This window comes from Protopterus annectens, chromosome 4.part1 (genome assembly GCF_019279795.1).
Source record: "Protopterus annectens isolate FY-2018-M chromosome 4.part1, PAN1.0, whole genome shotgun sequence".
NCBI lineage: Eukaryota > Metazoa > Chordata > Ceratodontiformes > Protopteridae > Protopterus > Protopterus annectens.
The window spans coordinates 924,863,543-924,876,259 of NC_056734.1; the positions used below are offsets into that span (position 1 = coordinate 924,863,543).

General features: G+C 34.4%; 1 protein-coding gene across 1 annotated transcript in view; it reads right to left on the reverse strand.

Moving 5' to 3' along the window:
* The window catches only part of AHSG (alpha 2-HS glycoprotein), a 66,298-nt gene that overhangs the window by 8,349 nt on the left and 45,232 nt on the right, over positions 1 to 12,717 (reverse strand). The window contains exons 5-6 of the mRNA XM_044070649.1: positions 5,678 to 5,791; positions 3,539 to 3,610 (exon numbers count right to left, since the gene is read on the reverse strand). Coding sequence (XP_043926584.1) covers positions 3,539 to 3,610; positions 5,678 to 5,791 — 186 coding nt within the window. The remainder of the gene's footprint in view (positions 1 to 3,538; positions 3,611 to 5,677; positions 5,792 to 12,717) is intronic.

Below are 12,717 nucleotides of genomic sequence, written 5' to 3' on the forward strand. Positions count from 1 at the left end.
TAATGGATTGAAAATCAGTTTAAATTATTATTTTAAGGTCTGTATTATGTAAGTGAGAGAAAGCACCGCTTTAAGAGCAACTGAGCTTATTTTAAATCAACATTCATCTAAATCATTTCCACACATGAAGAAAATAGCAATCAGAAGTGATCCATATGAAATGCACTTTTAGCTGGCAAAAAAAAAGCCTTCAGGCTGGTGGAAGTGATATATAACTATTTAGCAGCTTCTTCAGGCCTAGTTTGATTCGACCCTGAAAACCACCAGTTATGTGAAAGGGCCTTTGCTTATTTATAAGGATAATTAAACAAGAAGGAAAAATTATCTGAAGTCTCTTCAAAGGCCAGCTGATCCTGAGTTTAATTTATGTATTCATATATTTATTGAATTATCATTACATTTACATATGCTCCTTCTTTTGTTCACTTATTAAGACACATTATACACAGTTTTATTTACCAATAATGTAGAAAGGTTAAGAGTCCCTAGAGTATGTGAGCTGACTATGTAGGAAACAAAGTTAGCATAATGATATAGATAATGCACAAACTTTATGTGCACAAACACAATGATGTGCGGTGCATATATATGCCTACAGAGCTTAAATTATGAGTCTAATGTAATAGCTAGCATTTCCTGTATTCTGTATGTCAAGTTGACATGGTCTGGTTTCTTGACGATAGCACTACAGGACATCATTTGCAAAAGGAAAAAACTTAAAACTCACATTTTAGATTGGTGTTTACTACATTTAAGTAAGACGTCTTTATAGATAGTTGTTCTTTCCATTACAAGTTAGAGTATAGTCTGTCCATTTTAAGAAAAAAATAATACAGAAAATGAACTACCTTTAATATTTTTAAGTTACTCAGTCTTCCCTGGAGCAGGATAACTTAAATCTTATGTTTATTTTTAAAGAAATTTATATAGTTGCTGAAGTGATGGCATGTGGTTCTGAACTTTATCCTTTGAATTTGCCTGAAGGGATCACCATAATATAAAACATTGCTTCAGATGTGAGGAAGGAGGTCTCTAATGTCACCATGTTATTTAACTATAGCATGGCTACCATTCTTGGATTATTTCATAGCGGAGAATTAGGAGTACCTTTCCAAAAATGGATGGAACTTTTTAGAATACTGCCCAGGCTACAAAAAAGTGATAAAGAATGTCTGCTTTCAAAATAATTATTTTAGTAATAGCTATTGGGATAATAAGAGTTATATGTGCCAATACATTGTGCATATACTTTCTATAATATAATTAAACACCTTCTTGATGGTATTATTCTCTCAGCTTCTGATCTCCTTACAGAAAAAGACATATTTTGAAATAGAATAATCTTTAAAAAATGACAAATTTTGAAATACAATAATTTTAAAATTATTCTCATTTGTTGCAGTCACTTGGTTGTGAAGTTTTATATGCAAGACGTATGAATCTCATTAATCTTTGTCTGAGTGCATACATTGTAGAGAAAGCTAAATCAATCTCCAGTGAGATTTTCTTAATAAATTTTACTGAATTGCTGCACTGCAGCTTTTCAGGTACTACTGTGGATGCACAGGCTCCCTATTGAAAGTTTGGCAGTCAAAATACTGAGTACTGACAAGCCAGCACACAATTTGTTGACACCAACACATAAACTCTGATGGCATTTTCAAATATCTCACAATCTACTTGACTTGTTTCTATACTTCTGTCTCATATATTTCATGTTTATCCTTTTAGTCTTTTTTATTTGCTCAAATTTCTGTTTTTTTTTTCATTTCTGTATTATTTATTGGATATATCTGTACAGTGGTTAGGTGATTAGCACTATGAAAAAGATGAAGTTGAAGTTACAGAGGCATATATCTAGGGTTGTAATTACTTAACCATGTCAAAGACTCACATTTTAATATACTGGGACTGTCTGCATTGCTTCTTTAAAAGAAATCCACACCTAAAAATCCCAGAATAGAACAAAACTGTTTAGTTTGTGTCTTTGATGTTGTTTAGGTTAATAATCTGCCAGCATTACACAAAGTAATTGTATTTGTTTCTATCCGGTTTTACGTAAAATAACCCTAGCTGCTTCAACCAGCTACTTCATCCAACATCACACTTTTTGCCCCATAAGATTAATACAGAGAGAGATGAAACATTTCTGCAGCAGTCTTTTCCTTCATTTACAGTGAGAGCAATGTGATTTCCTGTTTTCCTTGACTGTGTGTGGCAAAAATTTATTTACATTTTCAATGACTCCCTTTGATTTTTGTTACTGCCCATACCAAAACAGCACTCAAAGTACTTTTGCATATACGGCTAAAAAGACAAGCAAATGTAGTTACTTTTGTGTTTATCATTCTGCAGTTTCTGGTTGCATTGTAAATATAATCATCTGTGATTGAGAGCTCCAGCTTAAAAACTTAGCAATCAGTATCCATCTTCAGAAGATTTTATAGGCACTGCTGCTAGAATATTGTATTTAGACCAAGTGACCTAATTACATTGTCTTCTTAAATATGAAAGCCGCTGTGGTGCAGCGGTAGTGTGGTTGCCTCACTGCAAGAGGTTCTCCTGTTTGATTCTCGGCTGGAGAGCCTTCTGTATGGAGTCTGCATGTCCTCCCCATGGTCGAATGGCATTCGAAAGACATGTGTAGAATGGGCATGCCTTCGTTGAAGGTTGAGCATCGAGCTAGCACCCGTAAAAAAATCTACTGCCAATCATTAGCAGCCTGGAGTTCCGCTGTGGTGACCCCTAACCGGGAAAAGCTGAAAAGAAGAACTTAAATCTGTAAATATCTTAGATGAAGGCAGCCCAGCCTTACTCAGTGACCTGTCTCAACTAAAGACTAAAAGACTACATATAGATGCTGTGTTAAATATCACAATAGGATTAGCTACTACAGAAAGCCAAAATGGTATGAAGAGAGCACACAGACTGAGATATAGGCAGGAAAGTGGAATCATTAAATCATATTTTCTTTGTATGAGGAGCTGTTTTAGTTAAATTAAAGGAAGCAAAGAAAATTATCATGCAAATTTGACATAGGTTCAATTCTTTTTTCATGCTTTCATTATCTTTGATTATCTACTTTATCCAATTCAGGATTACAGAAAAGTTGGATCCTATTCCAGAGCACTCAGTAGATACAAGAAAGAGAACCCTGTCCTGGATAGGATGCCAGTCTATCTCAGAACACCCTTATACACTCACTCATAGATGATATACTCCTATGGACAGTTTAGAGGATTGGCAGTTCACTTCTAACATGTCTTTTGGATATGGGGCAAAACTGGAACAGATGGAAAAAAACTCACACAGCACACTTTTTAAATTGATCTTGTTACTATTTCTTGTAATCTGTACAAACCTCAAGTATTCTACAGGGATGAGAGTGATCCAGACAAAGAGCAATGGTTACTAGCAACACCTGATTCATAGGGATGACAGCTTGAGTAAAATTTACTTCAGACCACACTACAATCTTCAGTTATCAAATAGTTATGTTCAAAATGTAAGACACAATGTATTTTTTTTTAAAGATTACCTGGGCATTATAGATCTCACACTGAATATCAACTGAGTCTCCAGAAACAACTGAATTGCAGAATCCACGGTGCTGTTAAAATATAAATAGAAGGATTAATTTGGTTTAGAAATAAAAATAAATACAAAATAAATTAGTTTCATTAGCTGTAAGAAGGTAAGTAACTGTTTAAGCTTATGCAATGTTATTTAAAACATGAACTTTTTATATACTGCTATTTAAAATGTTTCAGAATACTGTTATTAACAAATAATATCATTTGATCTTATGCCACTTCAGCAGACCTGGAGTTTTGATGCTCATCTATAAAAGCTTGAAGTTACCTATCCATGGACAATACTAACATATTTTATTAAATACTGACAACAAATATGTATACAGTATACATATAACTTGAAAACACTGACCATTGTAATGTACGGTTTATGCATAATTAGCCTAATTTGCCCATGAAGGCATATTATGGGTTACACTTAACATTGTATTACAGTAATCAGCCTGTGCATTATTCTTTGTTAATGTAGTACTCAGTATTCATGCAGATTACTTAGCTATGCAGGTGTGGACATCCACATACATGCCTATAACATGTGCACCACACTCCCATAGTTACCATTCCTTGTATAAATTTGTTGTATGAAGTAGTCATCTTCTCAACCATAAATCAGCAATGCTTCCATGTCGTATTATTAGTGTGTATGTGTGTGTGTGTGTGTGTGTGTGTGTGTGTGTGTGTGTGTGTGTGTGTGTGTGTGTGTGTGTGTGTGTGTGTGTGTGTGTGTGTGTGTGTGTGTGTGTGTGTGTGTGTGTAGGCACATGTACATGCAACATGTGCAGAGGGGTGGTAAATGACTCTACAAAGGTGACTACAGTTACCATGCATGGGATTGAAGCAAGCCTAGGTAGTGAGGAGTGTATAAATGAGAAGTAACATGGCATAGCCATTATAAAGAGGTATAAATACACTCCAGATAACACTGATGCCACTGGAAGGGATATCATCTGACGGGTTTGTACTGAAAATGCAAAATACTTCTGCCAGCAGGCACATAGTAATATATAATTTTAGAAGGAAGAGTAGCACATGTCACGCCAAGCATGCGAGAAATTAGAATTTGTGGTAAATATTTGGACTATGAGTGACACAGCAAGCAATATTTACATTTAAAAATAAGTGGTGCAGTAATGCACAGATGTGGTGTCACTGCACAGCATGGATCTGTAGCTTTGAGATGTTCTGGAGTGACTTGATAGAAACAAATGAACATTCCATGTGAAAGGGTAATAGATAAGGAATACCACACCTGGTCATTAACTTCATATCTCTTTACATTCACTTAGCTGCTTACTGATTTGCTTTACATAAATATAGGAAGTTAAATATTTTCTGTCAAAAGCATTCAGTTTACTAAAATATTTAACACAACTCTATAATCAGTATCATATTCACTTTTGGGGTGACTTCTGTGTCCGAAGTAAATGTAAATTCAGTACTGATGCACAATAAACAGTCTGTGACTATAAATTACTGGAAGCAGGCATTTACAGGGGCTTCTGATCTAATAAATGACTATACAGAGTGTGTGTGTGTGTGTGTGTGTGTGTGTGTGTGTGTGTGTGTGTGTGTGTGTGTGTGTGTGTGTGTGTGTGTGTACATGCACACTTGTGCGAGAACATGTGTCTGTCTGTGTGTGTTTGTGTGTTGCAAGAACGTGTCTGTTTGTGTGTGTGTATTTGTGTGTTGTGCACACACGTGTGCATGCATGTGCGTGCGTGCTTGCATGTGTGTCTGTGTGTGTGCGTATGTGTGCATATTTAGAAAACTGACTCTGTCTGTCTGTTGAGGAAAGTATTTCAGTAAGTGTCTAACCTGATAGGTACCTAACTATCTTAGAACAAGTGGATACAGTGCGGAAAAGACCATCTGTCCAGCTAAGCAAATCTTACTCATGGAAAAACTCTTTTAATTAACTGCAATACTACACAACATTTACATGACTATGAATCACATTTAGGTGCTGTTGCACAATTTGGCTTGTGTGTGCTGAGTGAGTTGTCCTGCTGCACTTTTCTTTATGAATCCCAGCACTTCTGTCCTGATCAGTAAGACAGGTATTATTGTAAACAAGATATACTTACAGCAGGGATAGCAGTCAGTTCAGCACAGTCAGCGATAACAGAGTTAGGTGTGTTTGCAGGGCAATTAGTTTCCACAATGGCCAGTTCCAAAATAACTGATTTGGCTGGGAAGTTCTAGAGAAAATAAAAGGATGACAAGACATTTGTAAAATTAATCAAACTTTTGAAGCATTCTTCACATTGTTAAATTTAAATGATATCAGTAGTCAAACTGGATTGAAAAATCATGTTAATGAAAGCAGAAGTAAACTAAATGATGGATAGTTTCAGTGTTGATTATATTGTCAGAGTATTTGATAATTACAGTGTGCACATTCCATTCCTTTCTATAGAGACAACCCTCACCTTTAAGTGCCTAGGACAATGGCTCAATCAGTCACGAAACTTCCATTTTACATAGACAAAGTGAGAGCTAAAATAAACTACGTCCTCTTCTGGGCAAAAAAAGATCTCCCCTTTTCTATACTAATCAGCCAGATCAGCCACTAGCAAAAGAGTTCTCCTTCCTCAGTTTGAATATGGGCTTCCAGTTTTTGGTTCTGTCTGAAAGAAAAACATTTCAGCACTCCAGGCTATTGAAGACTGAACCAAGATGGACACTTCAGCTACAAAAATAACAAATATGTGCGGGAAACTGAATCCACAGCCAAAACCGAAGTTTATTCACTTGTAAAAACAATCAGTATAAAGTGCTTTTCATTTGAATTATGATCAAACTTCTTCAGATAAAAACACTCAGTCTCACAACCATTTAAATAGGTTAAAAACAGGTGATTACACTCATTTACATGCTTATTATCTACCAAAAATTAACCCCCTGAAGGCATCTAATTACTTGGAACCACACAACGCCCATGAAAGAAATGTTTTTAAACAAATAATAAAATTCATCTTGACACAACCATTCATTTTTATAAAGACAGAAAGAATATATTAAATTTTTGTATAAAAATCTATTTCTATGTGGAAATTACATGGAATGAAGTCAGAATAAAAGATTTAAAATAAAATAGAATGAAATAAACTTAAGCAGCCATGTAGAGCAACATAGTATTGTTGGAAACTTTAGTACCTATATGGAAATGTCCAAATACACAAGTCTTTAAATTGTGTGTGAACTTAAATCTACTTTTAATGGTACACGATATATATATTACTAAGATGTACTCTCATGTCCCTATATTATTGTATTGCTTGTTTCATGTAATATAGGTTATCTAGTTAAATGTTTTAACTTTAAAAAACACAAGATGGAACAGGTTTCATTTAGGCCAGGGTAAGTGTAAGCAGTTGTGAGTAGTTGCCATAATAACTCTGCTTTTTCTAATAAGATAGGAACTGGACCCCAACTAATTTCTATGTTTATCTGTTCTATAACCTTAAATTTGAAATAATGTGAGGGGAACTGGCTAATGTGTCTTGCCAGTGCATTTTCCATCTTACTTTTGCTTATACAGTACAAATGCTCATACATCCTCTCCCTCAGTTTATGCTCGGTTTTACTGATGTAAAAGGCAGGGCAGAGTTGACATTGGGCTAGGTAAACAACTCATTTAGAATTACAATTACATTTTTTTATGTAGATAAAATATATTGTTATGTATCTGAAATTTTTTGCCTACCTCAATATGTTTACAAAAATTACACATTTCACACTTAAACATCCCTACGTTTCGTGTCTGATTAAATAATGGTTTCTCCAACTGATTTTTTTTTTTAATTTGGCTCCTCTCCTAAAGATAACTGAAGGATGGTCTCCTATTTTGTTTAAAATTTCCCTGTCCATACTGATTAAATTCCAGTTTTTCATGATGATTCTTTTAACATCAAGTGATAAAACTTATGTTATACATACAACTCCTTTTTCTGTCCACTTGGTTAACCTTATCTAATATATTTGGACTAGAAAATTCAAGTCCATTTACCAATATGTCCGACTGACTAAAAGGCTGTCGTGTAAGTCCTAGTTTCAAAATTGGTTGATACATACCTGTATCCATTTTAACTTGCATCTCTTTAATTAAATCGAATATAAGTCCATTTGGGTAACCCTTTTTCAAAAACATTACTCTAAGGTATTCACGTTCATCTTTGAAATCATTTTCTAAAGAGACCATTCTAGCTGCTCTCACCAACCATCCTTTAATAACTGATTTTTTTCTGTTGGTAAGGGTGAGAGCATAGTAAAATGCAAGAATGTGTTTGGATAGGTTGTTTTACGGTGGATTTTTGCTCTGTATCCTCCCAAGTTTCTATCTTTTTTCAAGTCAGCATCTAAGTACATTATAGATTCGGTGTTGAAATTACTTGTAAAATACAAGAAATGTGTGGTTTCATTCAGGTATGAAATTAATGTATCCACGGCCTTAAAGTCACCTTTTAGAATTATGAAAATATCATCCAAAAATTGGATGTAGTAATGTATTTGAGTTTTTATGTTGGGTTTGCTAAGAATGTATTCATTTTCCCAATGGGCTAACACCATGTTCACAAAACTTGCCCCACATGCTGAGCTACCCCGACTTTTTGGTGATATATTTCATTGTCAAATGAGACAAAACTGTATGATAAAATAATGTCCAATAATTCTTTAACTAAATAACTTATATTACATGAAACAAACAATACAATAATATAGGGAAATGGGAGATCATCATAGTAATATATACATTGTGTACCATTACAAGTGGATTTAAGTTCACACATAATTTGAAGACTAGTGTATTTGGACATTGCCATATATGTACTACAGTTTCCAACAATACTATGTTGCTCTACATGGCTGCTTAAGTTTATTTAATTCTATTTTATTTTACATATTTTATTCTGACTTCATTCCATGTTATTTCCACATAGAAATAGATTTTTATACAAGAACTGAATATATTCTTTCTGTCTATAAAAATGAATGGTTGTGTCAAGATGAACTTTTTTATTTGTTTAAAAACACTTCTTTCATGGGCGTTGTGTGGTTCCAAGTAATTAGATGCCTTCAGGGGTTAATTTTTGGTAGATAATTAAGCATGTAAATTAGTGTAATCACGTGTTTTTTAACCTATTTAAATGGTTATGAGACTGAGTGTTTTTATCTGAAGAAGTCTGATCATCGATTAAACGAAAAGCGCTTTATATTGATTGTTTTTACAAGTGAATAAACTTCAGTTTTGACTGTGGATTCAGTTTCCAACACTCCAGACTATCTCTAACAGTATCAACTAATTCATTACAAGCTCACCTCTCTGTGAGTTTCACTGTGTCACCCTAGAAGAAGCCAAATGGCTACATATAAGACAAAGTTATAATGTATTTTAGGATCCCAGCTCTACAAACTATGCCATCTCCATACATTTGCTCCCCTTGCAGCTAGATGTCATGAAAAAAACCCTCCTCTTACAACCTGAGACACAACTCACAAGCCACACCCACTCTCATTACCCCTAGAACCAGACTCCACAGCACTGTACATGCTTTGTCCTCTCAGGCAACACACATTCTGACTAGGCTTATAAATGCCTTTGGACAGATAGCCTAGTACCTACCTATGAACCTATAAGATCTACCAATCAGCATTAAGGAAATCAACACTTATTCCAAATACAAAATCCAACTCAAAAAGCACTTCGTCATCCAAGCCAAATGCTCCTGCTTCAACACAGGACATATCACCTACCTAACCTATCTCCTTTCCAAGTCTCTTCTCCTCTCTCACGATTCACTGAAGATTGACCCAGTTTAGAAACTAATACTTGATTGCACATTGCACTGTACTTATTCACCAGAATGTATATATACATTTTAGTAATTAGTCTAAACAGCTGTTATTGCTTATATTTTTTTTTTTTTTTTTTTATGAAATGTTTTGTATTTAACCTAGACTGGCCTGAAGTTGGTCAGTAATGATCAGTGGACTACCCTGGTAAACAAATATAAATAAAATAAAACATATGTCAGTTTTATTACATTTACCAGTAAAGTATACCTTTTCTTTCTCTGAATGTTCAGAGGAATGTTTTCCTGCTCAAGCACAGTTGGTGAACCTATCTCTCAACTGTCCAGATTTTTGTAGAATGTCTATATTTTTACCTCATATTTTTGGTCTGTTCCTCATAAAATTTGTGTTTTTTTTGGTAAATCATTGATGAATAAAGCCACTAAATAATGACATACATTTGAGTTTCAGACTTCATATCATTCAGAAATACAATAATGCAAAATCTGTTATTTTAGATACTTTCTAAGTTTATAAGAAGAATATTTAAAATTTGTCCAGGATTTAGGACCTTTGTCCCCCTATTATTTTCAGTGTTGTCCAGATTCCCTGCATTTAGAGGTTGAGAGGTAGTTGATGTATTCTGCACCTGTGATGACTTCCTCTAAGATACTAAATATTGTTGTGTCATGCAGATTGCAGGGATGCTTCACTTATTTATTCATCTTATAGAGGGAAAACATCTGAAAATGTGATTTTTGTAAGGCTGGTGAGATTATTGAACAGGTTCTACTGTAGATTAAGGAGTACATTTTATGATAAGTGGCAAAGTCACAAGTCAAGAACCAAGTTTTCCAGTCCTAGAGTATAACACAATTCATGTATCACTCACACATCTCCAGTTACCCATTTTTTATCTGTGTCTTTTTTTATTCTTTTTGCTAGGTGATAAGCTATAGCAATTGCCTAACTTTCTACTGAAAAGGGATTTACGTAGTTTGTATAGCCATAGTTTTTTTATGATGAGAATGTCTTCAGAGTAGTTTTTTTTCCTGCTGCTTCTGAGATGATGTTTAAAATTTTTGCAGTAGCTGTTTAGTTTTAATAAATAATTAGGACTATGTTAGGATTTGTTAGCTTTATATTTTAAATATGTTTTTTAAATTAGTTTATATTCATTCTCTAATTTGTTAGTTGCACTCAGTTTTTTTTTCTTTTTGCCTTTTTATTTTATTTTATTTTAACTTGTTTTTTTCTCTAATAAGAACATTTAATTTTTTATACATCTGTATTTTGTGTGAACAGTGTGTGAAATTTTAATGCAGTTTTAGCAATAGTATAATGTCTGAGGATTTAGAAGAACACTAATTGATGTGATGATTCACTGGGAATGCAGATTGATGACAAGCCATGACTATAAATCAAAATGACACACAGATATGTACCAGATATGCGCTTTATTGCATCCTTTATCTGGAGTCTACTATTAGGTTTATAGGTTCATAAATTTGTATTAGGTTAAATGCCCTTGATGGTCATTTTAAGCCTAGCCAATTATCTAATTTGGTGATTAAACTTTAATCTATTCTATTCAAGTTTAAATTCACCTTACCCTTTCCATGATCTATATTTACTATATAAAACTGTAGGATACATACTGTCAATGGCTACTCGCTAAACATTGACATGTTAATGTAAAAAATGTAGACAGTGACAAGCAGCCTTTGTGCATGCAAAAATCAAAAACAATAAAACAACCATTTCCACAGGAAGGCTGTACATTGAGGCTACACTGCAGGTGGCCAAGCAGAAAAGTATGGTATGTATGTATGTGTGACAGAGTCCCACATTAGGGGCTGCTGGGTCACTGATCCTCGGCTGCACCATACAATAACAAGTGGAGAGTTAGGCACTGAGGATTTGAGCATCACCATATGTGCCTACCTGCTCCTATTAATGGCACATGTGACATACCTCTCTAACCACTTGATATCTGTCAGGTACAATAACATTCCCACATGAACTTCCCTATAAATTGCTGAGCCTTATCACCTTGACAGTCTTTCAACTTCTGAGTCTGTTGTTTAAACTTATGTTACCAATGTCATGTATAAATGTTGATTTTTTAATAATATGACATGCTTAATATTTGGAGTGTTATGGTATTTAGAATACTAAACTCATTTTAAAATGGTGTAAATATCAATGACTACATAAGTCCTTATTAACATTATGAAATGCACAGATATTCAAGTTTTAAACTTGTATAATCCTCTTGTCCCTCACACCAGTCAATGAGAAAATACCTTTAATCAGTGTGACTCATCCTTTCAAATGTCTTGCCTTTATTTGTTTTAAGCCTTTGCCTAAGCTATATTCAACATTTCAACAAATAAAAAGACAAGAGTGCTACTATTATGCTTGTGTTCTTTTAATGAGCACAAATAACTTAAAGAGTGAACTTTTATTAATTCCTTCATTATTTGCATTGAAGTATATATAAAACCACATCTTCGCAAACTACTTGGTGACATCTCAACTGTTAATTGCAGGTCTATATTGTTTCACTGAATGACAAAATTGTCAAATGGCATTTTATCAGAAATGCCATTCATCGAGCTGCCCCCCCACACACCACTAATTAAATATACCAACTACAGTGGAGAAAGGGCAAATTTCCTGATCCCTTCTGTAATGCGACCACAGTCAGAATGGTTTGACAAATAATATTTCCAATGAAATACCATTCGACAATGTGGCCGTTCGATGAAATAATAGGGACCCATGTGTTGCACACAAAGTTAGACTCTGGCTCAACTTTTGGCCTTTATTATATTGCCTTCTAAAGAGAACTTACAAAAGTCTTCTATTCTGACTGCCCCTTAGATGTATATTATTAGGAAGTAACCAGCAGAAAAATTCTGATAGCCTGGAGACATGACTTGAAAGAAATCTGCAGGTGACTCCTCCATTTCTGTAATGATTTGTGCTGCCCTTATTGGTGATTTTTTTTTTTAATAGACACAATGCCATCTGTCTCATAAGGCTTCCAGGATTGCACATAGTAGGGAAGTGTGGCATCATCAGTGTCATTTACAGTGCCCGTGTAATATCTGTTCCGAGATCATTAACACTTTTTGGAAAATGTCTGTGTCTAACTGTTCACGACAATTGATAGAAGGATTCCAAGGTACTTCTCTTGTATAGCAGCCTCTGGTGTTGTTTTCCATAACTTGTACAAAACCCTTAGATTATCTTGTTAAATTTCATCACACTGCATGTCTTAGTACTAAAGGCCAACTAACACTACTGATTCCACTGTCACATGATG